The sequence below is a fragment of the Branchiostoma lanceolatum genome, chromosome 7 (genome assembly GCF_035083965.1).
Source record: "Branchiostoma lanceolatum isolate klBraLanc5 chromosome 7, klBraLanc5.hap2, whole genome shotgun sequence".
Classification (NCBI taxonomy): domain Eukaryota; kingdom Metazoa; phylum Chordata; class Leptocardii; order Amphioxiformes; family Branchiostomatidae; genus Branchiostoma; species Branchiostoma lanceolatum.
In genome coordinates, this window is record NC_089728.1 from 15,303,507 (window position 1) to 15,330,243 (window position 26,737).

Below are 26,737 nucleotides of genomic sequence, written 5' to 3' on the forward strand. Positions count from 1 at the left end.
GATACATTGATATTGAGAGAAGAATGGTTTTGTATTCGAGATACAAAACATAATTGTACATTTTGCAGAAAAATAGATATGATGCTTGAAGATTATCAGATTTCTAAATCCACAGTCTTTCCAAGTTTAAGAGACCAGTGTTGTAACGCCAAAACACATATTATAAAGACCTTGTCATTGTAATGAATATTGCAAAATATTGCCCATAACATGTCATATTACTACAGTAACTCAAATGTACATTTAATCTGGGCATAAATTTTCAATGAGCTGCGTGAGTTAGTCATAGGATTCCAACGTAGAGAGCAATGTGTATTCCTCAATATATGCAATCTATAGAGCCATATGTTTTCCTAGTGTCATCATTTAAACATGAACCCGTGTTGAGAGAGAGACATGAATCTTTAGTGCTTTCAACATCAGCCCCATTCAGTCAGAGTATGATGTTATCTAGGTATGAGACAGTGTAACATGTACATGTATCACAGTTTCCACCACTACTGGTTTCCGCCTGTTTAATGGGTTGATATCTTCAACCCATCCTCTCCCATGGACAAAACCTAGAATTCAGTCAGGCGAATTGGCAGGTTTTCAACTTAATGAGATGCAGACAAAATGTGAGATTTGTAAAGACCAATCTAATCAAATGTCTTGGCTTAAAAAGCAGCAAAATCTTTTGAGAAAATGCTTTAATGTTCCCAGTAAATTCTAATTAGATATGTAGGCTTAAAAAGTAGCAAACTCTTTCATGAGATACTCTTTTCAGACCCCATCTGTATGGAGAGTAATCATTGTCCCTGTGTGCTAAGAGAAAATGTCAGTGTTTTACATTTCGACACAATATTCGTTTTCTGTGCCAAGGGAGTCTACACTGGTTGACGGCGTGCCAACCGTCTATGACTCATAAAAAAAGGATGCTACGATGACTTGCACATTGTTTGCGATTCCTTGCCATGCGATTTTTGTGTGAATCCGAATTCTGTCTTCTCTGAATCTTCTCCTTGTATTCTTCCTTCCCCTGCTCAAGAATACATTGATTGCGTTATTAGTATGCCGGTCTCGCACATTTGTCTTTCCTGTTTCCTTCTTGCCTTCTGGAGGATTCGTTCTGCTCGACTGGCAGGAAATAGATATTGATCTGTGTATTTCTACCTAGGGGAAGGCTTTACCTTCAGGCAGCCATGAAATACAGCGTGGTCAACGGCCTCTGACCTTCGACATTTGGAAGTGCAGTGGCATTTGTCTGTCTTGAAAGGGGCACCGACACCGTCAGTGCATGGAGCTTTACTTCATATTCATACAGCTTAGAATGTCAGCTGACAGGTTGTTCGGAAAAAGTCATCCGTCATTTGCCTTTCATATCGTCCACAGAAAGAGGAACATGTATTTTTATATCCGGACAGAAGGTTGATGCACATACTGGGAAAGCAGGAGTTACAGGTGTATATGGTAGACCTGTCCTACTAAGTACAATATGTGAGGTTTTAGACATAGGAGTAAATCTGACAGTTAATTCGAAACTCTTGACTCTTTCATTCTACTTTTTTGTCGTTCCAGAATTTTCTACTACACTGTACATTTTGATGCAGAATCATGTGTGCATGTCACCAAGTTATAACATGCTACATTATACTTAATTGAAATGTTGAATTAAGTACACTTTATAGTTGCAAGGAGATATTTTGGAGGGGCGTGTCAAAACCTACCTTATTTGCATAATTGATGAACTACAGCTAATGAAGACAAACAAGAAACTCAGGAAGGTTTGAGATCTTTGAACTCTTGTCATGATTTTATGTTAAAGGCTCATTTTGCCCAAGCCTGTCACTCTACACTCTTCAACCTCAGTACCTGTCAACTTCTGACAACATGATTGAACCCGCTGTGCACCAAATTAAATCAAAATACCCTCCTTTTTCCGCTAGTTTTCATGCCACAACATGAAAGTATATCGTGGCATGTTTGATGTCAACATTCTCCAGTAACCACTGGACACACCGTAACATGGATGCCACATGCAATATTAACACAGCACATCCATTATTTATTAACTTCATGACTTGTACCTTTGATAAACATCAAGAGTCACTCAGTTCTCAGCTCGCAGAGAGGCCAAAGCTTTTTATGTCGAGCGCGGACTCCGTCCAAACTATCAGATGTTGTGTGCCCCAGTAGCCCCATTGTAATTTTCTGGTACAATATAGTATTGATTACTGTGTGTGTATGTGGTTTGCTCTTCTAATGGTTTTCCTGACTTCTAAAGACCTGTAATCAAGACCGCCATTGATCCGGCCTCATCCTTGGCTGCCACTCATCGCATGCACATGCCAAAAGGTGGGAGGGGTTACAGATTGCCAGCTAAGGGGATCTTAGAGGGGACGTAGATCAACCATCAAAGCAAATAAAAGGTGACAACAATCTGCTGCATGGGCCATTCTGGATCTTCTGATTGGTTTTTGGCGATGACTGTTAAAAGCAGGCTTTTAGCTAGGATTTATAGACAGGGCATCCAAAAATTGGGTGAAGTGGAACCAATCGGAAGCAGAGCTCCCCAATGGGCTCTGTGGATTAACAATTACATGTACCTGGTAGCTTTGCATGTCAATCAATTAACATGCTGTCCCACTGTCTTGTATGTGGAAAAACAACAGTGGGCAGTGGGGGGGGGGGACATACGTGCATGTGTATGTAATTACCAGGGAAACAGGGTCTTCTGGATATCCCCTGCAAAAAAAGGTGTCTTGATTCCAGTGTAGGGCGTCCAGAAGACGATGTGATGCCCTGCTAGCTAATAGCCTAGAACTTAAAAGATTTTTCAGAAACACCATTACAGATGATTAATTGGAATTTCAGCCCTATCTTTGATCCAATCAAAGGATGAAGTCAGTATACTTATTAGAATAAGGTTTCTTCTTGAACAGACTGTGATTGACAAGACATGTAATGGTCTTAAATCTGTTGAGTGTCTTATTTCACACAAATATGGGTTGAACAGCCTTGATACAAGGAGTAAACAACAGGAGATGATTTTGTACCATTTGTTTGGAAATCGAAGAAAACAGTACCAGTGGTCCTGTCCATGGTGCTGAACTGCTGTTATAGTTTCTCAGTCACTCTATTTGTATATAAGCATTGAGTACTTCCTGTCACCCTTATTCTTCTTACACCCAGAAAAATAAGAAGAACATTTGAACATTATTTAATCACTGCTTTCAGCAATGACTTTGAACATGAGCTTGCTTTAAAGAATGAAACGTTTCCTTTTGCTGTCGAATCAGAGAACTTATTATTGTAGAAAATAATGAGAGATGGAAAACAGTTGAGAGGTTAAGAAAAAAGCAAGCTCAAGTTTCAAGGAATGGTGGAAAGATTCTGCAACCCAAGCATAAGAGGCTGAAGCAACGGTGTTCCATTCTCTGTGCATCCCCCCTCTGTCTGATAGATTGGCAATCCGATGCATATTGACCGCCTTCCCTATCAGGGCAGTCAAAGGGTTATGGGTATTATCACAACATCATTGGGTCGAGGTCACTGACATCTCCTTTCCCTCACATTGTATTGATCGTGCACTTGCCAAGGTTGTGCGTATTATGTGCAGCCGGCTTTTCATGTTTCCTCGCAAAAAGGACCTAGACCTCAGCCCAGCTGTGGCTTTCAGATTGAGCAATGTTACAAATCATTGGTATAATGTAACTGCATTCAAGTTTGCGGGGATTTTATTTTGCAGTAGGAAGAAAATGAAGCGTTTGCTTTGGTTTTAAATTCACCGTTGCAACAAAGGGGCAGGTGGGCAAAATACAGAACAGCATTTTTTTGGTGTTTTCAAGTTTGTAGAGAAGTGGTCACAGCAAAAACAGCAAACATCAAACGACCACAAACATTTCAGCATTTAAAGTATTAAATCTATAGCAGCAAGATTCAATACACTGAACGTTTACTGATGAAAATGAGAAATTTTGAATGATCTTCAGACTTTGAACAAGTAGGATTATGCTACACAACAGTAGCTAGGAAATGGTACAGCATTGAGATATATGAATGATATCACCCTTTGAAAGAAAGGTGGAAAACAGTTTCCACACATTATCAGGAATGGTCCCGGGTGAGTACATGAAGATGTAAAAGTCGAGTTCCCTGTAATTTGTTTTGCTTCACGTGACGTGCGACTGCTGCCCTGTGTCTGATGAGGTCAACAGCAAACCTGCCGCAACGACAGCGCCGTCTTCAGGCTGAGTAATGAGTGCATTACTGTCCCTTAAGGACCCTCCTCATCATTGTTCTCTTGTCTAGAACCACGGAAAGTTCATTTCTTACATACGCAGACTGCTCCCATGGGCCGTGGTATACTGAGTCTGTCATTATCGCTCGGTTGGAGGGGATCATAATCTAATAACCAAGGCAGTATTTCATCCCTCTACCGGGGACAGAGGTCGTTGCCTGCTCTTTTGAATAAATATGTATAATGGAGGGAACATGGTTGGATCATTCTAGTCTGACTTTTCTGCTGTAAAGTTTGCAGTCAATCTGCATAAACGTGACAAAACTTGAAAGTGCTTCATTTAGAGATGTCTTTGATGTCTTCGACCGGTAAATTTGCTTCATTTAGAGATGTCTTTGATGTCTTCGACCGGTAAATTTGCTTTCCATGTAGAACGTGTGTGCCCACGAGGATAGTACTGTGGCTAGTTGTTTGTCAATTCAGTATGCTGAAATCAAATTTTACAAACCAAACTTTCTGTTGTATCACCAGAGAAAGCCTTGAGTTCTTTGGAGAACCCTGGCTTACGTTTCGTTTTAGCAACACCGATGATTAATGAGATGATATGAAATATGATATTTCCCAGGTATTATGTATGACTCATAATGACATACACGTTTTCGAATCAGTTCATTATTTTCGTTTCGCAATTATCATGAAGAAAAAAGGTAAATACTCTGTCCAATCAAACACATTTTACTACTCAGGTGAGAAAAAATTATGCCGCTTTGATTGGCTGATTGACGTCTATATCCAGTTTTATGTTAATCGGTTACTTCATCGTCTTCAAAAACATGCAGATTTCGTAAGAGCATCATATCGCGTTACATTCCCCTCCCATGAGATAATACTGAGTGTTGTATGACGTGTTATCAGGTATGTGAAGCTGTCAAAAGCTCATTAATTATATAACAGTACTGCTTTACTTGTAGCGCTGGCTTTGGGAAAACTACCAACCGAGTTGTCCAAAATGGACACTAAACGAAATCGCTCGTTAGTAGCCTTATCATGGTCAAGATGTTTTTAAAAACTGTATGTCAAATTGGAAGATGACATTTCAAAACTGTACGTCAAATTGGTAGACGAGATTTTAGAATTTCCGTCCACCCGTAAACATTTCTTCCCACATTAATGTCCTGGAAATATACTGGTTTCCTCCAATCAGTATATCCCTGTTGAAGCCTTATCATGTTCAAGATGTTTTAAAAGATTGCACATTAACTTGGAAGACGAAAAAATTACTAGCTAGAACTTCCGCCCACCCACGAATATTTCTTTCCAAATTTATGTCGTTTAGATATGATGGTTTCCACGAATCAGTATATTCCTGTGGAAGCTTTATCGTTTTCAAGATGTTTTGAAACATTGTACATTAACTTGGAAGACGAAATATTAACATTTCTAGAATGTCAGTCCACCCGCAAATATTAATTCCACATTGATGTCGTAAAAATATGCTGGTTTTCTCAAATCAGTACCTTCCTGTTGCTTCTTCAAAAAAATAAATTGAACATTTGGCACTCGCTATGGAATAATGAATGTCCCAGCATAAGTTCTATTCGACTGAATTCCCGCATAACGAATCAAGAGCGTACCGGGAACAGACGCCGTACGACAGTTCTTAAAATGATTCGTTACAGACGAGATATCTTCATTACGTTAGCAACATAACGTGGTTTACCAAAACGTGTTTGCAAGCCATTTGTTAACCCTGGTTGTTGGGTATAAGGTGGTGGTAAGTGATTTTAGAATCCGTGCGAAATCATGGCCGACGGGCAATCGAGTTGTTGTCAAAGGGAAGACGTGACTTTGAACGCGGCTGTTACATCACTGATTCGCGGGGTCCCACAGGGACGCCTCCCTTATTGTACAACCGTACGAACTCGCAGGCGCGCGCTCGGAATAAGCTGAGCGGCCTCAGGCGCTCCTGTGCCGCTCACTCCGGAAACTGTAGAACCATAGAACTAGTCTGGCTATATTTAGTAATTAAACCTAGTAAAAAGTTCTGTTTCCGGTTTCAGTCCAGAAAAAAATAGGGTCTGTAGGTAGTGAACCTCTTTTTAATATCTTTGTTTCGAAATAGTTTTTGGCCGAAATGATCCAACAACTACCTTTTAGCAATGCAAAACTGCAGGCACCCAGTGTAGTATTTTGTAACAACGTCATATTGTCGGTATACGGGTATACATTGCACAACCTTTTTTTTCTTCTTAGGCCTAACCATTACGATCTGACTCGACTATTTCTGCATAACTCGCGAAGTGACATATGACTAAGATCGTTAGGATGCCTGGAAAATTTAGTCATCAGTTTGAATTTTTTATGCATCGCATCACGTTGACATACTGACTAGTGGTTTAGGCAATGTTTTTTTTCGGCTACGTGCTGCATGATTACTTATCTCAGCAGAACCCTGAGCAGTGTTTTGCTGTTGGTCTTTATGGGGGGGGGGGCATTTTATGCATTTTTATACTGAAGTGACTCATGACATGCCCCGTGTGACAACGTAGTTGAATATTGTGGATATTGTACTTGACTTTTGGGGTGATCCTGTCGGCTTTGACTCGTTACAAACAACATTTCTCTCGGCGCTGTGCAGCAGGACTCCGAGATGAAGATTCCGCCACGATGACGTCTCTGTCTGACCAATAGCGTGAATCGCAACTGCCGCTCATCCTTTCTTCCCAAACAAGGTGTAATCAGTCAGGCTGGCGCGCCGGGGAATCTCACAGGACACAGCGGTGCTGCGATTACAGGGCTGCCAAATAAGCCTTTATTTATGTCATCGCAGCCGTTCTGACGTTCTCGTACCGTCTGAAAGACGCACGAGCCCACATGTGTAAGCTCCTTCCTTGCCGAGGCCGTAAAGTAACAGTAGCGCTAGCTACGAGCGTGCATCATCGGAATGATGATGTGATACAACCCCTTGCCGTGGCCTCCTGTTTCACGCCCGAGTACCGTTTGAATGAACCTATTACATGTCATTTTGCCCTTCGATGGGGGCCAATGAACGACGAATTACACAATTTGCAGGCGAAATGGCAAAATGGGCGTGCTATTGACTATGAAGGCAATGTTGTAGCCACTCGTCGTTAGTTGTATATCAACGAGGGCCCAGCGAAACGGCCAAATCACGATGGCAATCAGTTCCACAGTAAACATTATTCACACCATGTATTATCATTCTCCAAATGAATACAAGTGTCTGTTAATGTTCCGTTGTTGTTTTTCTCAACGGCAATCTGCTTAATTTTCTGAAGGAAAGTTATAATTATGTGGTAGTTGCCATGGGCTTCGGTTACGTAAGGTTTGGTTGGAATGTATACTTATGATAGGGAGACCCAAATAAGGTAACTTAGCGATTAGTTTTGATGCGGCGTTAAGTAGCTATTTGGCAAGGGAGAATGCTTACGAAGAAAACTCCTGGCAACTGTTCCAATAATAGACCGGTAAGAGTCATTGTAAATGTTCACTTACAGTCTTCATCAATACAGTATCCTAGCTTGGCATGAAACTTCATCTGTGTTGGAAGTTAACTAGTCCAGGAGGAGATTCTCAGAAGAGGCCTAGAAAATGAGAAACGTAGCACACCCTGCACATATTTAGTCCAGTGCCATAGAATGACAGCTTAATGTATCTCGATCATTTTTAGGCGTGATGTTCTATAGCCATGGTTCTATGGCTCTTTATGCAAATTTATAAAAAGTGGTCAAAAATGCCCCGAATTTAAAATAGATTAGCATAACTTGTAAAATACTTGTCCAATTGATGTTAAAGTTAGTGAAAGTCACAAGCGGCTGGAGAGTTTTCATTTTCTGACCATTAAAAGTGCCTGGCATGTTTCTTTGACAACCGTTGCTAAGGAAAAGATACTTCCACAGCAACGGGAAGGACTATAGTTTTATATAACCTTGTAGATACTGTATGTTAGATTGATTAAACATAGTACAGAGCTAAAACTTTGCTCCAACACAAAAAATTAGGGTACTGAATTTTACAACTGTCCTGCTGCAGCCTTGATCTGGATTCAAATGATCAATCACCTAGATCACGTAACTTTATGGACACGTCACGTCAGCAGCTGGTCAAAACAGCCAGAAGTCTATACCGTCCGCCGTCTCCGCCTTAAGTTTGGTATCCTAGAGCGTTACCACGTGGCCGACACCACGGAAAGTACAGACCATGCATGTTGTCCTCGCTAAGACGACTTACCTTGAAACTGCAATGTCTGCCTTCTGTCTGGCGACCTCTGCAGCTTTTAGAGCAGCTTCAACAGCCTGGTCCACTCTTTCCTTTATCTTGGCGTAACGCACTGAGAACAGGTTCTTCTTCTTCCCTGAATGCACTAGGTAGTTGTGCTTGTATTTGCCTTCCTCTTTGGCTCCATTGGGATACGTGGTGCATCCATATCCGTGCTTTCTGTTGTTCAGCCACTCACCCTCGTATCTAAGTCCGTCCGATCTCTGGCTGATACCAAACCCACTCCGCTTGTCGTTCTTCCACTCCCCCATGTAAGTCTCTGTTGTGTTAGCGTCTATTTCCTCAGCCACCATGTGCGGCATTTCGTACTCGGAAGTGGTGCCCGTGGACTCCACCCCGCTAATACTAGAAGGTGTTGTTGATTCTACATCTATGTCACTGTATTCACTACTGCGGTAAGACGTTTGACTAGCTTGACTACTTCCACTGCCTTTCTTGCGAATCCTTAACCCCGAGAGGAAAGACTTTCTGATGCTGCTGGTGCGCTTAAGGAAGGCCTGCTTTTTCTTTGGCGGAGGCTCGTCGAAGATGTTTAGAACGAAGCCGCCTCGTGCGCCGGCAATCTGGAGATTGGTTTGGCTGGGGGTGGCCTCGTGAGCCCCCTCCCCCACACTGCTCTCCTGGTCACTGCGCAGCGAGGCCAGCGAGGTGCGCACGGGAGAGTTGATGACGGACGCCATGCCGTACGGCACGCTGCTCCTGATGCCGTACCCCTGCCGCATGCCAGCGACCCATTGGCCCTGATACGTGCCTGTAGAGCAAAAATGGAACAACGTTACAATACAGCATCTTTTATATGTAATAATATGCACCTCGGGATAGGGACATGGAATAACATTGCAGTACAGTACAGTGCAGTACAGTACTGCACAGTACAGTAAAGTACTGTAAAATACAGTAAAGTACAACAAAGAAAACCGTTACAGTACAGCATGTTTTCAATTCATTTACCTTCACGCAAACCAACAAAGAAGAGCTTGACAATGCAGTATATATCTTATCCATTCACTTGCACACAAAGCAACATCGTTACCTTACATCACAAAGAAAACGTTTCAGCACACCACATTTCTTATCTACTACGTTCTTGTGGAGCAACAAAGAGAAACGGTGTCGGCACATTTCGTATATGATGCCATGTTTGATGTGCCGACACTTTTTGTGAGCTATCTTAGATTCAGTAATCAGTTGATTCATATTTGTTGCTTGTATGGAACCCGCTAAATGTGAATATTTATAATCATCATCGGTATGGTTCTCAAACTTGCCACTGCATGATATGATTGTATGCTTTGATATTGAACTTGTTTTCGCTGCTTCGAAAGCCGATCATGCTTTAGCTTTATGTCGGCGAAATTTGACGACCATGTTATGGGAAACAAAAAATTGAAGAATCCCGTCCGGTATTCGCTTTCTGATGAGTTCCATCACGAGAATAAAGTTAGGGCATTTGGAGAGTCCAGTCGACTGTCGTTTTTGATGCTCTGACATTTACTGAAGTGAAGATAGTGCCCCTCACGAAACTCATCTTCCGTACTTCAACTGTAGGAGGCATTACCAGCTGAGACTCTTTCACGGAGATAACAACCATCATACTTGGCATCAATGACACACTTCAACCGTTTCTGAAGATGCATCTTCGATACGTTACCGATTTCAGTTGATACTTATCAGACTCTTACGAGCTCTTCTCCTATGTTAGAGCGTTATGTAAGGTCCTCAATTACGGCGATGTGCTGAATTACATCACTCTTATGTATCTGATAGAGAGATGGTTGTAAAAAGCTGCAATATGTCGTTACTATGTGCTTTGAAGCAGCATCGAGACGGTACCGATTTCAGGCAATACTTATCAGACTCTTATAAGCTGTTCTCCTATGTAAGAGCGGTTTGTAAGGTCCTCAAGTACTGCTATATGCTGAATTACATCACTCTTATGTATCTGATAGAGAGATGGTTGCAAAAAGGTGCAATATGTCGTTACTATGTGCTTTGAAGCAGCATCGAGACGTTACCGATTTCAGGCGATACTTATCAGACTCTTACGAGCTCTTCTCCTATGTTAGAGCGTTATGTAAGGTCCTCAAGTACGCCGATGTGCTGAATTACATTACTCTTATATATCTAATAGATAGATGGCTTACAAAGCTGCAATATGTCGTCACTGTGTGCACTGAAGCAACCTTCTGACGTTACCAATTCGCTGTGTGCTGAATTAGATTACTCTTATGCATCTAATAGAGAGACGGTTGTAGAAAGCTGTAATATGTCGTTCCTATGTGCTGTGAACGAACATCGAGACGTTACCGATTTTCACTGATACTGATCAAGGCTTAAACAGGTTGCCATGGGCCTTCTTCTATGCAAGAGCCGGTTAGGTAAAGTTCGTGAATACAACATTGTACTACTTATATGTATCTTATAGAGGGATGTACTTTGTAAACGTTTGCAATGAACTCTGTGAACGTTTGTAATGAATACTGTTACCAGGGCTAACCCTTTGTAATAGCCTTTGGCTAGTTGGGTAGCCCTGGCTGTACTTTTTTTACAGTCGATGAGTCGAATAAATCAAATCAAATCAAAGCGGTAATATGTCGTTACTATGTGCTTTATGCACCCGTTGTATGATCTACAAAGTCACTGAATAATGTGGGGAATGTCCACTCCAAAGCGTTTGATAAAGCGACTGAGCAAAAAAAACTGTTACAAGTCGCAAAATGTCTGAGCAGGGATGCATAGATAACGGCAACACTGTGACAAAAACTTCCACCAGTCTGGTGTGATATTCTTCAGACCAGATCTCATTATAAGTGTAGCGATAGCACACGTATGACAGTAGGTTAGATGGTAGTTTACTAACATCATGTTTTCCTCAATCAAGTCGACTCTGCTCGAAGCCGACTCATTGACCAGTACATTTATCAAGTTGATGTAGAGTGATAGGAGGCAGCATCAGGCTCAACAAAGCTAACCCTGATCTGTCATTCTTTACCCTAGGAATCCTGTTCAGTTGGTCATTGCTCAAGCTTAATCGTCCGGGGAGACTCATTTGGCAAAACAGGGACTCGGAGAGACAGAAAACAAGGTTCCCTCCCACCCGAGATGAGCCCAGTGCCACGCGGCAATGACTCATGGACCTGCAAGATTCAGATAAACTCGAGACAAAGTCTTCTCATACATCTTGTGCGAAAACAAGACGGGCTCCCTCTGTTCGTGGTAGAAATCACAAGCATCTCCGCGTCAAAAGCGAGGCACTAGACCCTGCCATGTATGGCGCCGTCCTTTCCAGTCGAGCTTGCCATTATTCACTGACATCAATATCCCCCCATGTCAAGATCCTTCATCAAGCGTACACATGTCACATCACACCAGGCAAAAGCTTCATGGTGGGAGGTCGGTTTTAATTTGGTTGACTCTGAGACCATCCCAACTGGAAGTGAAAGCGATCGTCTTGTAAAGTTCTAGCTATGGGGGAAAAGTTGGCTAGTACAAATGTACCGAGTGTGTCACTGGTCACACATTGTCACAAGCCGTTAGGACGAGAAGCGTTGTCTTGGTCTGTCTGAAAAAGCATGGGAAACTACTATTGCACTTACTCATGCGTCCCTTGTACCTAAGGTATACATATATCTATTCGGGACGGTGGATTGCAACATGCAACAAGTCACATGTGTTGGGTATTCTCAAAATGAGGTCTTGCAGGTGAGTGATAGCCACTATGATCATGCATGTAATAAATCAAATTGCTGTTGGAGGGTATCAGCGGTCAATGACCTGTTTCTTTTCTGGTGTGACTTTATGTAGCCGCAACCATGTCTCTGCAGTCAGTACATTCGCTGCAAAACTTTGAATCTTCAAAAATAACAAGACACAAAGTACCATCTTGTTAAGTAAAGGGTAGCTTATTAGTCTTCAAAGAGATGCATCAGATAAAAGCCTCCTATGGAAACATCTTCCAGCGTTCTCCTCTGGCCAAGTCTTTACAATTGTGGCTTTACGTCAGCCCGCTTCTGATGTTCATTACAAAAACACGGCCAGATGAGAGCAAATATTTCAAAGGTTTTGCTGCCATTGTGAACCAGTCTCTATCACGTAATAATCGCAGCGAGGAAAGAATAACAGAGGCAACATACTCCGACACATGCTAGCTCTTGCAATGAATTTCATTCATATACAACTCCATTCTTGACGCAACATACTGTTATCGACATACTGTTCTAGAGCACTATCATGCGTGCTATTAGGTAGATTGTCTCTACTGTTGGATTAGTTCTTTAGAATTGGTGAATAGTTCAAATGTTATGTATGTCAGTTGCCACACATTGTACCAGTTACAATTGTCGCGCAATAAAGTTCTTCTTCTTCTATATCTGCATGTATAATCATGTTCCGTGGTGTTATACAGGGGAACTTGACTACTTAATGTGATTAACGAGCTTCAATACAAAACAGGAATCGGCTTGTATCATCCTTGCCAGATCGTCTCTACTATTGGACAGAATCCAGAAACGTGTCAGCAATTATAGCCCCAAAGGTCACGTGGTTCGCCAAGGTCAACGGTGTCCAGACGCCGACTTGACATGTTTCCAAAGGCGGGCGTCTGTCCGGGCAGCTGGCGCGAGAGTCGTCCGTGCTGAAACCCTGGGAGCCCAGACTAGGACCGGGCCACTAGCGATTCCCTTCGGTGACCCAAGACAGTCAGCCCGCCCGATCTTAATCAATCCGGGGAGTTGTAGCCCGGGGGAGTGGACCGCGCCCCTTTACCTGTTGGTAGGGCCGGTCAACTCTCAGGCTAGAATTTCCCTGGTGCGTTTATTACGGTATCAGCGGGCTTGGACCTCTGGGCCGCCGAAGGAACTGGCTAGAAGGAACCGGCCAGAAGGAGCTGGCTAGAAGGAACCGGCTAGAAGGAGCTGGCTAAAAGGAACCGGCTAGAAGGAGCTGGCTAGAAGGAACCGGCTAGAAGGAACTGGCTAGAAGGAACCGGCTCGAAGGAACTGGCTAGAAGGAACCGGCTAAAAGGCCTGATAATGCTTGGGTCACATTTTCAATCCGGGGCCCGGCCGGGCAGTGTTTGGGAACAAAAAGTATGATATAAAAGACAACAAAAAAACACAAAACGTACCAAAAATTATTCAAGAGCATAGCTTGTGCATATTTATTGATATACATTTTAATTTTTCGTTTCCGCAAACAGCCCGGCCGGGTCCCGGCTGGGAAATGTGACCCAAGCATAAACAGTCTGGTTCCCAGGGTACCGTGCTGATAGCCTGGTAGCCATACCATCGGAGGCTCCCGGGTATATCTACGGTACTGAGAGTGATGCCCCCCGCCCAGGCAGATTAGCGCACACGGGTTTTTTTTTTTTACGGGCTTGGTATCAATCTACGGGTGGCGATAACTCGAAAGGCCAGCTAGCTAAATAGACAGGCTGACAGAAACAGGCCGGGCTGAGGAAAAACACCACTAAGCAGACCCGTGGAGAATGGTGACCAGGCTACCGTGCTGGCGGTCGGGTTCAAAACGAACCCGGGAATGGATCGTCGCCATACCACATCTCTGCAATTCTAGACGCGACACACCGCCATAATCAAATCTTTCCATTGAATGTCATCATTAGCCGACTGCCTGGAGTTATAAGTTGTTTTCAATCACATGGCGAAGTAGCAACCGATCTTGTACACTGTCTGGCAACGTTTGGCAGACACTTGATAACCTTTATCAGCGAACCTGACGACCTGTCTCTCACTCGCGTGCCCGGCCAGCAAATTGGTTCGTTTTGAACCAGGTTATCAGTCGGGAAGCCTACTTTCTGATCGCTTGTTTGTGTCCTGACAAATACTTTCACGACGGGTGAGTTACTGAGAAATTCGACGCCAAGAAGTATAGGGTTGGACGTTGTAATTGAACTAATTGTACCATGTAGCGAAACGACGTAGGGAAACGTACTGTAACCCAACGTCCCAGTGAGTTCAGAGACTTGGCACGATTTTGTGTTATCTGTGTCTAGGTCCTGACTTTGTAGTATCCTCCGTCTTTCTACAATGACAGGAATAACAAACTTCCCAGGGGAATGCTAACGGGAAGAATAAAGCTGTGTATTTCTTCCAAGCCAGTACCGGCACTATCAAATGATGCCGACTGCACGAAGCACACTCACGCTGTGAACAATCGCTCACGACCACGTACTTGTACTTTGGAGCGAGACAAGGAGGAAAGCATTATGTGTTCAACCCCGTCCCAGGAATGACTAGGCATCAGCCGGTCTACGCGTGGGCCTAGCCATATAAGGCCGCAGACATAGACCTCTAACACAGCCTGACATTGGACACCGTAGCCCCTGTTTTGCCTCTAGCGGGCCCCGTTTACCAAACTCTGCAGAGGAAGCAGGCGGTGTAAACTTAAATCATACAGCGGAAACACATTGTCACGACGAATAAATTCACGTGTAAAACGTTCATTTACTTACCATAAGTGTGAAATGCCCTAATCTAGGGTTGCTATCTTAAAGGAGCTTCGCCCTAAATACGTTGTATCCGTTCCCTTTTCTGTCAGAGCAATGTCCGATTTTACACACTGGTGATAGCTAATGACATATAAACCTTGCATTACCGTGAGAATCTAGTTGCCCTTTTAAAGGAAGATACAAGCAAGGTTACCGCGACCATCGTTCCTTCATTAGTATAAATTCTTCGCGTTGTGTGATATGCAACTTAGCAATAGGTACTTACCATCATGAGCCATGCTGATGCCTACGTGCTATTTTTGGTATATCTATTTGATACAATTTCCCCCGTATACAGTGATTTGCAAGTCATCGTGGCACTCAGCTGTTGAAACAAGACATTTACCAAACAGACGCTAAGATTTCATCAGGACGAATCGGGTCGTAACCAACACTGATACCATCTCAATAGCGATCTACCTTCCAGAGAGAATGTCTGGATGATCCAGTTAAGAACGTGGACCATTCAGCTCGATCTGCAATTCACTGATTGATTATTGGTACCGACTTTCCACGCAGCTTCTTTTCACCGACCTTCAACTTGACAATGAATAACAACAGTGGGAAAATACCATTTCATTTTGAATTCACATTTTCTATTACTCTAATTTTAGAACGTTTTCTCTGCTATATTTGTGAATATCTAGCTCACCCTGTGAGCAAGGTCCTCCACTTAGCTAGACCTTCACATACCCTCCAACGTCCATTCCTAGCATAAGCAATGGACTACGTCTGATGGGTAGCCAACAGTTCGATTGTGCTTCACTGAAAACGCTTATATCAATACTATAAGGTCGATAAATTCTATGCGTGCGGCTTGTTTGCAATATCCCCTACAGGCTACAAGTCGTTTCAATTTACCGTCGGCTTATGACAAAATGTTACGGGTATTTATTTCTGCAGGGTGCTCCTTTCTGAAAGAATTACCTTTCTCGTGAGTAAGATTTGTGGCCCAGCGAACTCGAACTCGTTAAAGTCACGAACATGAACCTGTCATCCCATCCTTATCTGAGAAGGATACACATGGCAGAGATGTCCTCAACGATGTTATCTGCCTGGCAGAGAGTGCATTCAGGTGATGTTTCATCACCGTGTCATTTGTCTTCCACGACATCTTACACATGCACTATCCCGGTGATTTTGCTTACTCTCGGCGCACTCGTATGTCTTGAATGAAAACGGTCTACTTCTTGAGACAAGGAACTGGCAGGTACATGGTGATCTGCTGCTTAGCCAATCCCGGCATCATTCACCTGCTTTGCTCCGGTTGGAATCTCATCCTTGAGGTACTGTAAGTGGACATCAAGGGCTGGCTCTCGGACATGTGCCAAATCTGTGTGCTCTATTCTGGCATACAAATGATTCTGCAGCAAAATTTCGGTCATAAGATCATGCTCTTGAGTCTGGACCAGTCATGAATTTATAATTGATGAATGTTGACTGTTATCATCATCATTATTTGTGACCGAATGCAATATGTGCTCTTGCAGTCACCGAGATTGCTTCAAGTGATTTCTATGATAAACGAAGTCATCTATAGAAGTGTTTCAAACAATAAAGAAAAGGTCTGGTATCATAGGGTGCATACAGACGATTCTACTGGACCGTTAGATTCAGTGTTAACAAGGAGGTTAAAATATCTAGCCAGTAATGTTGGTATTTTCCATGTTATCAAATGTACAGCATCTGTATAACTGTAATGCTCACCATAACACGTGCGAGTATCAAATGAGATAGTTAATAATTTTCATCGCACATATTCGTGTCTTATTGCAGCTAGCAGTCAGGCAAAATGGCCACATTTACGCAATCACATCAAAGCATAACATTCCACAACCTCCCAGCACGACAATCTAGGCCTGCCATCTTACATAAGATAAGTCGCTTTCTTATCGTAGCTATCGTAGGAGTTCCGGGCAATTTTCTCTGGAGATTGGGAATGGGATCTGGGAACTTTGCTCCAGCAATTTCCCTGGCCAAATACGGAAGAGGCCATTTTTCCTGCTGAACCAAAGGTGCTGGTCTACATGTGTGTGCAATGGCTGGTAGCAGGGAATGTTATGGTAGCCACAGCAAAGTGAAAGATGCTTTTATTGTTGAATTGCTATGATCAAAACCTAAATGAAATCCGTCTTTACTTGAGTGAATACTATGAGTGAGACCATTGATGATATGATTCGTCGTTAAAAGGATAATTATTTCTGGATTTGGGAACATAGTTCTCATATTGGCTATTTAAGGCAGTAAGAGGCAATCTGAAAGGTGGACGTGTGCAAGAAGAATAGAAACTCAGCCACAATGCTTCGTAGTTCAAAGGAAATCAATGCAACACAAGCATGCGAATACGTACGGTACTTAATCATCGCTCAGGCTAAAGGCCAACCGTACTGTACAAATCTAAACGCCCTACAAATCGCAAGTCTATTGGGCAAACGAACAATCAACAGCACATCACCCAGATGGCCTCCATCCACTATGGTTCGCGCAATGTAATCAAGTACCTGCTCACTTGGCCTACTTTCTGCCATTGCTGAGCGTAGATGAGCCGTCTCCTGCCAGCACGACTTTATAAGGCCTCGCATACAGTCCAGTAATGGTGCAAAAGGTGGTCCTTTCAAACGTCAATCACGTTACATTCACAGAAGCTTGGAAACAGGTCAGGCGGTTATCTAATAGAGCGGACTGCTGCTGATGTTATAACACTGCCAAGGTGCTCTTTTGATTCAGATTGGCTGTTCCACACTTGATGTAAAACAATCACGCACAGCCCGTGTTAGCTTAGCAATTTCATGGTGAATAGAAGATTTGTGGATGATTCGATCACGTTTAGACAGTATTGACTTTCGGCGCTGGTCACCGACGATGCGGGGACGAACGCTGCATTGGTCCATCGACTACCACCACAAGATTAAACAGGCCCCGGCGTCACCCGATAAAAGAGAGGATACGTCTATATGAAGGGAACTAATTGGTCGTTTATCTTTAGGACAGAGAGAGATGCATCCGCCATACCGGTGGCATTTCCGGTAGACTACGTCAGTGTTGGCAGAGACTGGGAATTTATCAGATTTCTGCCTGCGTCTACATCTGTTAAGGAATGACAAACCACCTATCACACCATCCGGAAGTTTATTATTACATCGCCTTGGGTGGATGTATGCTCCCAGAGCTAGTTCCAATCTTGTTGGGCTTTGCGGGAATCGTTTTTCAGCCTGGAACATGTAACTCGTTACTGGCGATGCGGGATAGGACACAAAATTCGTTTCATGTCACAAAGAGATCCTCAGATTCAGAAGGCCACCTGATGTTTACTTGTGTGTATGATTGTATTTTCCCTTGAATATGAATTAAAACGATAGTCATGAAGCTCTTTTGTTCGACTTTCAGTTCTTATATCCCCAGAAGAACACTACCTTTGGTAACTGTATTTTCGAATGATTGATGCCACGTTTTTTGTTATTCACTTGGCTTTGTGGATTTGAGTCTAGTGAATTTCGAAACAAGGATTAGTGAACATTGAAGTCAAAAAGCATGATTTCTTAAAGTGTACATTTCGGCCAAAATATGCTTACGTCTTTAATTCTGCTCTTCTTTTCAAAAATATTCTTGTTGATGTTTCACCTTAACTTTAGATGTATATTCTAAGGCGTAAAATGTTGCCAAATATATTCATGTAGAATGACGTATAACCCATACAACAGTCTTATCTCGTGCAGTATGACTACTATTGAATGTCATGTCCTTGGTGCTGAATGTAGCGTGCAGTCTTCCCCTCCTCCTGTACGCGTACCTTCACACTAATGGCGGCATCTCATTATCATTCTTTGTGCACTAGATGGCAGGCAGCTACTCTTACACCATAGAGACGGCGGAAGCACAGCCTGGCAGCTGCGAATCTTAGCAACATGATAAAATATTCCGAAAATCTCCTTCGAGACCGTCAAATTCATAACGTTTTCCACAACACTTGGTTTTTCGACTGGAATGTTTCTCTTACACATATTCATTACTCACTGATGCTTTGGTGCACATTTTATGAAAGAAAGGGAAGGTTGGTATTGCATTGTAAGAGACGTTCCAACCTACCCCTAACCTCTACTCATTTCAAGTATATCAAAGGGAACGAGGCCTGTCCGAGTCTTGTGATAAAAGAAAGGTCATCTGCTTTGGTATGAGAAGATAATAGCCCCCGTCAGAGACAACGTCTAAAATGCAGCTTACGTTACAGCCTTACATTCACATAGCCCAGAGCCATCTCCCATTTCGGATCTTCCTTTTACTTCTTCTTCACAAGTATCAGAAAAGAAGACGAATTGCTCTTAATGAGACTGTCTATAGTCTATCACACCCTCAAAGCAAACAAGATACAGACATAACGTCTCCGATGTAACGTCTTTACTGGGCCAGGATCTGTCAAGTTTATCGCAAGAAAGCCAGACCTACAGCTCTAATCTTTACGACCAACTTCGGAGCCAAAAGGGCTAAGTGTGCTTATGTAGCATTTACATAAATCATGTCTATAATAAAGTCCGCGGACAAAAGCGCCCCACAATAAATGTCGACCATACGTCTTTCCCAGAGTACCTGAGACTATCCATAGCCTTTCATCACGGGTGCTGTAACCCTCCGGGGAGTTCTGTTTAACACAGACATAAAGCCAGCTCGCAGATTACCCCTAAACCCCGTAATATGTCTTTTCCCGTGTGTCCTAACGGGCCGCTAATGGCACGCACGGCTGGCGCAAAATCACCCGGCCCAGCCCCGAGTGACTGTGTCATACATATTCCTGTAGTTGCGATGGAAGTGTTGCACGCATTAGGTAGAGTCTCAGACCAGTCTTGTCTCAGACGAAGCGCTGGTTGATGTTTCATGCCCCCATAATGAACCTCACGAAACACCAGCCTTGTGTAAATCAGGGCATTGCGCCGGCGTCGGCAGCGGTAATACAGAGGAAATCCGGAGAGACTCTCTTGAGCCAAAGCTGAGCCGCCAGGCGCGCGGCTACTTTTCTAGGCCGTGGCCTGTACCTGTATTGAAGCTGTTAAAAACCTAGCCGGCACCTGGGGAAAAGCCGTGTTAGAACGCCGGCGTCTTCCAGGCCAGTCGATAATTCAGTACGCAGCTGCATCAATGAGAAGCTATAGAATCCTCAGCTTTACCAAATGCAAAGCCCACCGACTCTTGTTCTTCTCAGACGCCTACGGTGCGGATTATATCACAACACGCAGGATGATGAAAGTTTGTTTCTTTACATGTATAACACTCCCGATGATAAAACAATACCCCACCGTGCTTTGTACCATACATTCGCCCAAATGGAGACTTAGCCGGTCACGGAGCCACACATTTGCAACCAAGGCCGGTAAACTCCTCTGTCCACCCCATTCGAACAATATATGCTAATTTCAACAGCAACTGCAAGGAGTCCAGTGCAGACCAGTTTGAACTAGAACTTTCCTGTTCTTACCAAACGCAGATGCTAAAAGAAACTGATTAACCTGCAGGGAATTCCCGATAGTTCCGAAAATGTCAAAGTACGGTTTGAAGCAGATCTTTTCTGGAGTACCTAACTTATTTCTGCTACTTGTGGTCAACTTAGTGGTATATACATCATCAATCATGACGGATATGGCGCGAATCAATAGAAGACGGAAGACCGCCATGAAAGGCTTTTCGGGTCTTTGCTTGATCTACAGCATCATTAGTTGCTTTGCGAGATCCTGGCTCAAACAAGAGTTCGAAGATCTCACGCCTCCGTGAAATATGTAGAGTTTCTCGAATGTCTTGCCTAATTGTAGGTTGGGGATTACGATTTTTTATTAAATACACATGTGTCCATTTATCACATCTTGTCAATCTACGGTGAACATGACTAGCATATGGAAAAAACAGACCAAACACAATACCCCCCGTGAATTTGTAGCCTCTTCCATTGACCCCATGACCTGTCGTGTCTGACCCTTTCTGTCATACCCCACAAGTCTTTGCGGTGATACCATCTTCCCACTCACTTCCTGCCACTCTACTGACAGTATATTCAAATAACCACGGACACACAAGAACATAACCAGAGACACACCCAAAACAAAACCTCGGCTCATGGAGGTCAACAACCCGCAAACGCTGGAGGTATCCGTCTCACAGTGGGAGGACTTCGTCAAAGAGTATAACCCGTAATTATCACCCGCGGGGTCTCTCCGTTTCTAACATCACAGCGGGACGAAATCACATCTTAATGCATCCAACATACCCCGGGGGAGACACCGGGTCTTACCTAACTTGTTTTTGACGGAACGGACCACGGAAAAGGGATCTTGATAACCTAATACTTTCATACTATTAGAGGTTCGTTCATTTGGAAGTGGCGGGACCTGTAATTGAGTTAACCAGGTATCTTATGCAGAAAACCCATCCCTTTGAGGTAATCTCAAACGAAAGATCAAGTTGTATACTTGAGTGTGAGTCTATTCAGGTACGGTACCGGTACATTGATGTTCTGGTATTTTGGCCCTGCACCTAAATGATTTTTTGCGGTATTTTACCTGCAGTCCTACTCTGCAGTTTGTGTGGAGGAGCATATGCCGGGACCTTTATTTATTTATCTATTTATTTTGATTTACCACATTTTGTGGAAGGATTGACATAACAGGTGAACTATCACCTTTTCAATATGTCATCCCAGACCGGACTGTAAGATTTGGACCATCGCACACCGGGGCATGCCCCTACTCTTTTTCGAAAGGTGTGGTGGGTTCTTTAACGTGCGCGGGGTGTTGCTCTCCCCAAATACGGGACCTCCATTTAACGTCCTATCCGAGGGACGTCCCTAACCCTAGATGAGCTAGGTACTCATTTACACCTGAGTGAAGTGAGGAAAGTCGTGTTAAGTAAGTGCCTTTCCCAAGGGCACAACGTCGGGGCGCAAGTTCGGACATGTCTCTGGGCACACCTGGTATTAGATCCCGGGACCCATTGTTTGACAGCCGCGTGCTCTACAGTTGCGCCACACGACACCACCTTTACATCTTCTCCTGCGTGTGGGCGCCACCGACTTTCCTGAAGATGAAGAAGCGCCGTCGTAAAGTGACACACCGAACAAACTGCTGCCTTCAGCTCATCCCTCTTGCGGCTTACTTGCCATGGACTAAAGCTCTCCAAACATGCAAGGAGATCAGTTTTGCTCTTTGGAGCTTGGTGCAAAGGGAGGTGGATAGGCTCTTTTGAACATGAAAATATCTGACATATTCAACTGAATAATTAACTTGATGGTATGGAGACATGCATGATCAACTGAGTTGCTAGCTCATATTTTTACCGAGTTTTTTTCAGGAAGAAGAAAACAGCAATATAATGCAGATGAATGTACACATTTTTCTACATTTTCATTCAATTTCATATTTTCCATGTGTGCAATCCATCAGCAAGCCTCACTTTTGCAACATTCTCCATTGATTAAACGATTCCACTCTGCTATAAATTGCAGCATTGAAACGTTGGATTTTCTGGGAGTACATGATGTATACGTTCCCAATTCATGTCATCAACAGATGGTTCCCGTCGCCTACAACTGACGACAACAATGACGAACCCCACGACGCGTATTCCACTCAAAGTCCTCTTTCATTTATTCCAATCTCGGACATCATAAATACGCTAGTGATTCCAGTGTTGCCGAGTGAAGCTAAGTAAATTCGCAGCTTGCAAGTAACATCCCTTCTATCAATAGCTCTCTCGGAGCAGAACGCATTTCCCCGGGGAAGCATCAGGATGGGGATTAACTTGGGCCCGCTGCTAGACGCTGATATTTAAACTGGCTAGAAATGTAGGAAATTCTGTAAGAAGGAGATATCTCGGCTCCGCCTACGATGGTCCACTGTAGGGCTCGGGTGAGCACTGTCTTAACCTCCCAAACAGACTCATAGGCTGGTTGTGATACTGCTTCTGATTACGTTCTGGGCTATGGTTGCAACCGCATTCTGAAGAAGTTCCGTTTTCAACAACATTGACTAGTGCGAAGCCTGTGGACATTCAATGGAGGATAGTGTAAAAAAACAACACTTAGGACCTATTGGCAGGGTCAATATCGTAGAAAACAGGCGCCATCTTTACATGGTTACAGTAACGGCTCGTCGTACATTAATTTTACGACAGATAGCGAATTGAGCGTTTGTGGGATAGTTGTGGATGTATCGAAGAAGATTCAGCTGTCTTTAGGCTGCCGTACATAGATCCTAATTATCGACAGCGACTTTTGCCGTAATCTCGCTGAGAAAATCCTTCAACGTAAAAAAAAAGTCAGCCGAGGAGCCTGCCATGGAACTGTGTGACCACCCTTCACCTGTTATCCATGTGGACATGTAGTGAGCCACCCGGTGTATTTATAAAGCTGGAATTCCCCACTACTCACATTGCCAGGGCCCCAAATGTACGGTTCGGTCACTGCTAACCCCTTACCGACCTTTTTCAACCATCTTTCACCTACAATACGGACACATATTCTTAACACCATGTAAATAAACGAAAATCTCATGCAACCAAAGGTATAGACACAAGCATAGCTGACCAAAATGTAGATTCAATGTTTCCTTGTCTTCTTGCCTGATATTCAATCTAGGATTATGTTGCTGAGTTGAAGTAACCGGATCCTTGGGAAGCGTGCCAGCTGTACATGCCACTTGCCGCTGCTCGGCTATATAGGGCCACGTCAGGGCAGAGCAACGATACTCATCAACTTTCTATTAAGCGTTAAGATCCACGGGGACCTGTCCCTTGAGAAATTAAGTCAACTAGTAAAATCACTGTGAATCTCGGCCAAGGCGGTATAAGTTTCGGCTACAGGAGTTGTGTAAATGCCATGTGCAGTTTGAAAGGCTGATAGGGAAGTAAAATTTTGATCACTTTGTTCGTAGACGAAGACCTACCCATAAATGAAATATCATAAACATAACGTGTTAACAAAGAACAGATAGAGATGTACAGATTTACAAAGAAGCTGCTAGGGGGACTATTCCTGAACCAACCAACCGATCCTTATTTTAGGCCAAGGCCTTCCCACAAATAAATCATTATCAAAATACATCTTGTCGATTCGATTTATTTTGGTCACATACCGATCAACCAACAAACAAACAAACACCGTTGAAAACATAGCCTCGTTCGCGGAGGCAAACAACCACACAGGGATGTCTGGTTCTGATTTAGTCCTCGACCTGGTTAGCGGTACAGACTGAATGATGTCAATGCCACTGTTAGATGTCACGGTTCAGCCTGCTTCAAATTAGGGGAAAGGCCGTTCTTTTATGTTACGACATCACCGTTAAATTTTTTCTGCCTTTCCAAATTCTAGGTTTAAATGTAGCACGGAAAAACATTGATGATTATAAAAATGGACCTTAAAAAGCACCAGGTTTGATGAAATAATTCATCTTTAACACATGCCTCAGGCATGCATCATGGTTATTTGCCACCTTAAATGAACAGTAGTGTAGCAATATGAGGGTGTACCTACGACACCTCTCCCAGTGGAAACAGACAACCATTTTTCTACAGAATCAGCTCGGCATCTTGTTAAGACGTTTGGTATCTTCCCCCCGTGCGTAGGCGTGGCGCCCACTCCTTGGGATCAACACGTCCCCCCTGGTCGGTAACCTTGGCAGGCGAGAGACTCTGTTGCTAAGCTCGCTTTGATCTTCCCAGATGAACCTCCAGACGCGGCAATGCCGCCCGAGTTACGGGGCTCAGCGCTGCGTACGTTTATTTGGGCCGCTGAGTGGTTCCCTCGGGCACGGCAAAGCCGCAGCAACAGCAATTACCCCGCGAGGATGAAAGCGCACAGAGGCGACTGGCTGGCTGGCAGACCTTTCCAGGCAGTCTCTGGAGGCCCACATCGGCGAATTCCAGCACGTTCATGTCGATGCTACAATACACTGTGTTGACACAGGGAGCTTCAAACACATGGATGACAGCAGAGTCATCTTTCAATAGTCCATTTTGTTGGATGTTACAATACACTGCATTCAGGGCAAAGTCACTTTTCTACCGCTATATCTAGATCCATAGCCAATTCATGTCATGAAACACTGACTTCCATTGCAGAATGGTGCCCTGAAAGTAACATGGTTCACGCTCGTCTTCTCTTCATCCAATCGTATCTTGACCCAGATGTCTAGAAAAATCATAAGGCCTTTCTAAAGACTAAAAAGTTACTCATTGTTACATATTCCCTGGACAATTCAGCTGCCACTATACATATCTCGTTGATTAGTTAAGTAGAATTGCTGCAAAAGAACTAAATGAACAAATCAAGGGGCGTGCTGTTGTAGGCGATACGGCAATCGCTATGAGGGACGGATAATGAAGCAAACCGTTGAGGCGGTCACGTTATTTGGAGAATCAATTGTTCGCATGCCGATGTACATGGCTCTTTCCTATCTTCTATAGTACTGTCTATTTTCATACACCCTCATTTCGCCGAACTTCATTAAGGTTTCCTCACTTTCCTGTTGTATCCTACCAAGAAATATGCTTAAATCTTTCTTGAATTTTTCCTTCTCGATGGTTCTTAAGTTCCCATTAGTTTGATTATTTCATTGAGGCAAGGGCGCGTTACACCTGCTATGAGCAGTATTGAAGCACCTGATGCTGGCAATTGACGATGACATTTACATATAGATGTCACCAGCACTTCCAGTAACATGCCTCGTACCTTGTAGCATCTCGTGACATGTGCTATCAGTTTTGGCGACACAGCTGCCATGTAGCGACTGCTGCAATGTAGAGACTGCTGCAATCTAGTGACTGGTGCAATGTTGAAACTGCTGCAATGTGGCGACTGTTGCAGTGACGAGACTACTGCTATGTTAGCACTGCTGCAATGTAGTGACTGCTGCAATGTTGCAACTGCTGCATTGTCATCATCATCGTCATCATCATCATCATCATCATCATCATCGGTCGACCCCCGGGGGGACGGGGTAAGTTGTAGTGCATTGTAGTGACTGTTGCAATGCAGTAATTGCTGCAATGTTGCGATTGTTGCAATGTAGCACAAGCGGGCAAGGAAGAGTTTGACAATACAATGACGAAAGGATACCATCCGACTTTATATTGATAAGGTGATGTAGACAGCTACATAGCCGCTGTCATTTGTATCTTCGTGCATGTAAACAATAACATTGCATTTCCTCAAACCCAACACGAAACACTAAAATAGAAAAGTAAAACTCGATGACGTGGTTGACACTTACTTACTTTACAAGAATGTGCCAAATAGACTTTAAACCAACAATAGTATAGCACCTGCGACGGACAACACCATAGCATCTGGTATCGATATAACCTGTCACCTAGTATCCCTGTTTATTTATGTTGCACCTTCTCCTAGCTGGAATGGTGCACCTGCCATAGACAGGCTATCGAACATATGTTCGCAGTAGGGAAACGCATTACACGTAATGAAGCTTGCACTGTCGTGGCACGCACAGGAGTTAATGTCCACAGCCCCTCATTATCCATAATGTAGCGGTAAGGCGACAGTAATGGGACATGCAGACCAATTACATTAGAGTGATGGATAAGGGCCCAGGCCCGTCCCGGTTGTTTAAGGGGTGGAATGTGTCGTTCTCAGCAAAGGTTACAGGTCAACAACGGCAGATACGGTTATTGTTTACGTTGGTGAAACAGACTATTTCCAAGGTAACAGTTACTTAAGCAAC

The 26,737-nt window shown here is 43.5% G+C and overlaps 1 protein-coding gene across 4 annotated transcripts in view; it reads right to left on the reverse strand.

Moving 5' to 3' along the window:
- LOC136437854 (junctophilin-1-like) overlaps positions 1-26,737 on the reverse strand; it is a 50,035-nt gene that overhangs the window by 18,013 nt on the left and 5,285 nt on the right. For all 4 annotated transcript variants that reach the window (XM_066432388.1, XM_066432386.1, XM_066432385.1 and 1 more), the window contains exon 2: positions 8,471-9,269. In XM_066432388.1, coding sequence (XP_066288485.1) covers positions 8,471-9,269 — 799 coding nt within the window. The remainder of the gene's footprint in view (positions 1-8,470; positions 9,270-26,737) is intronic.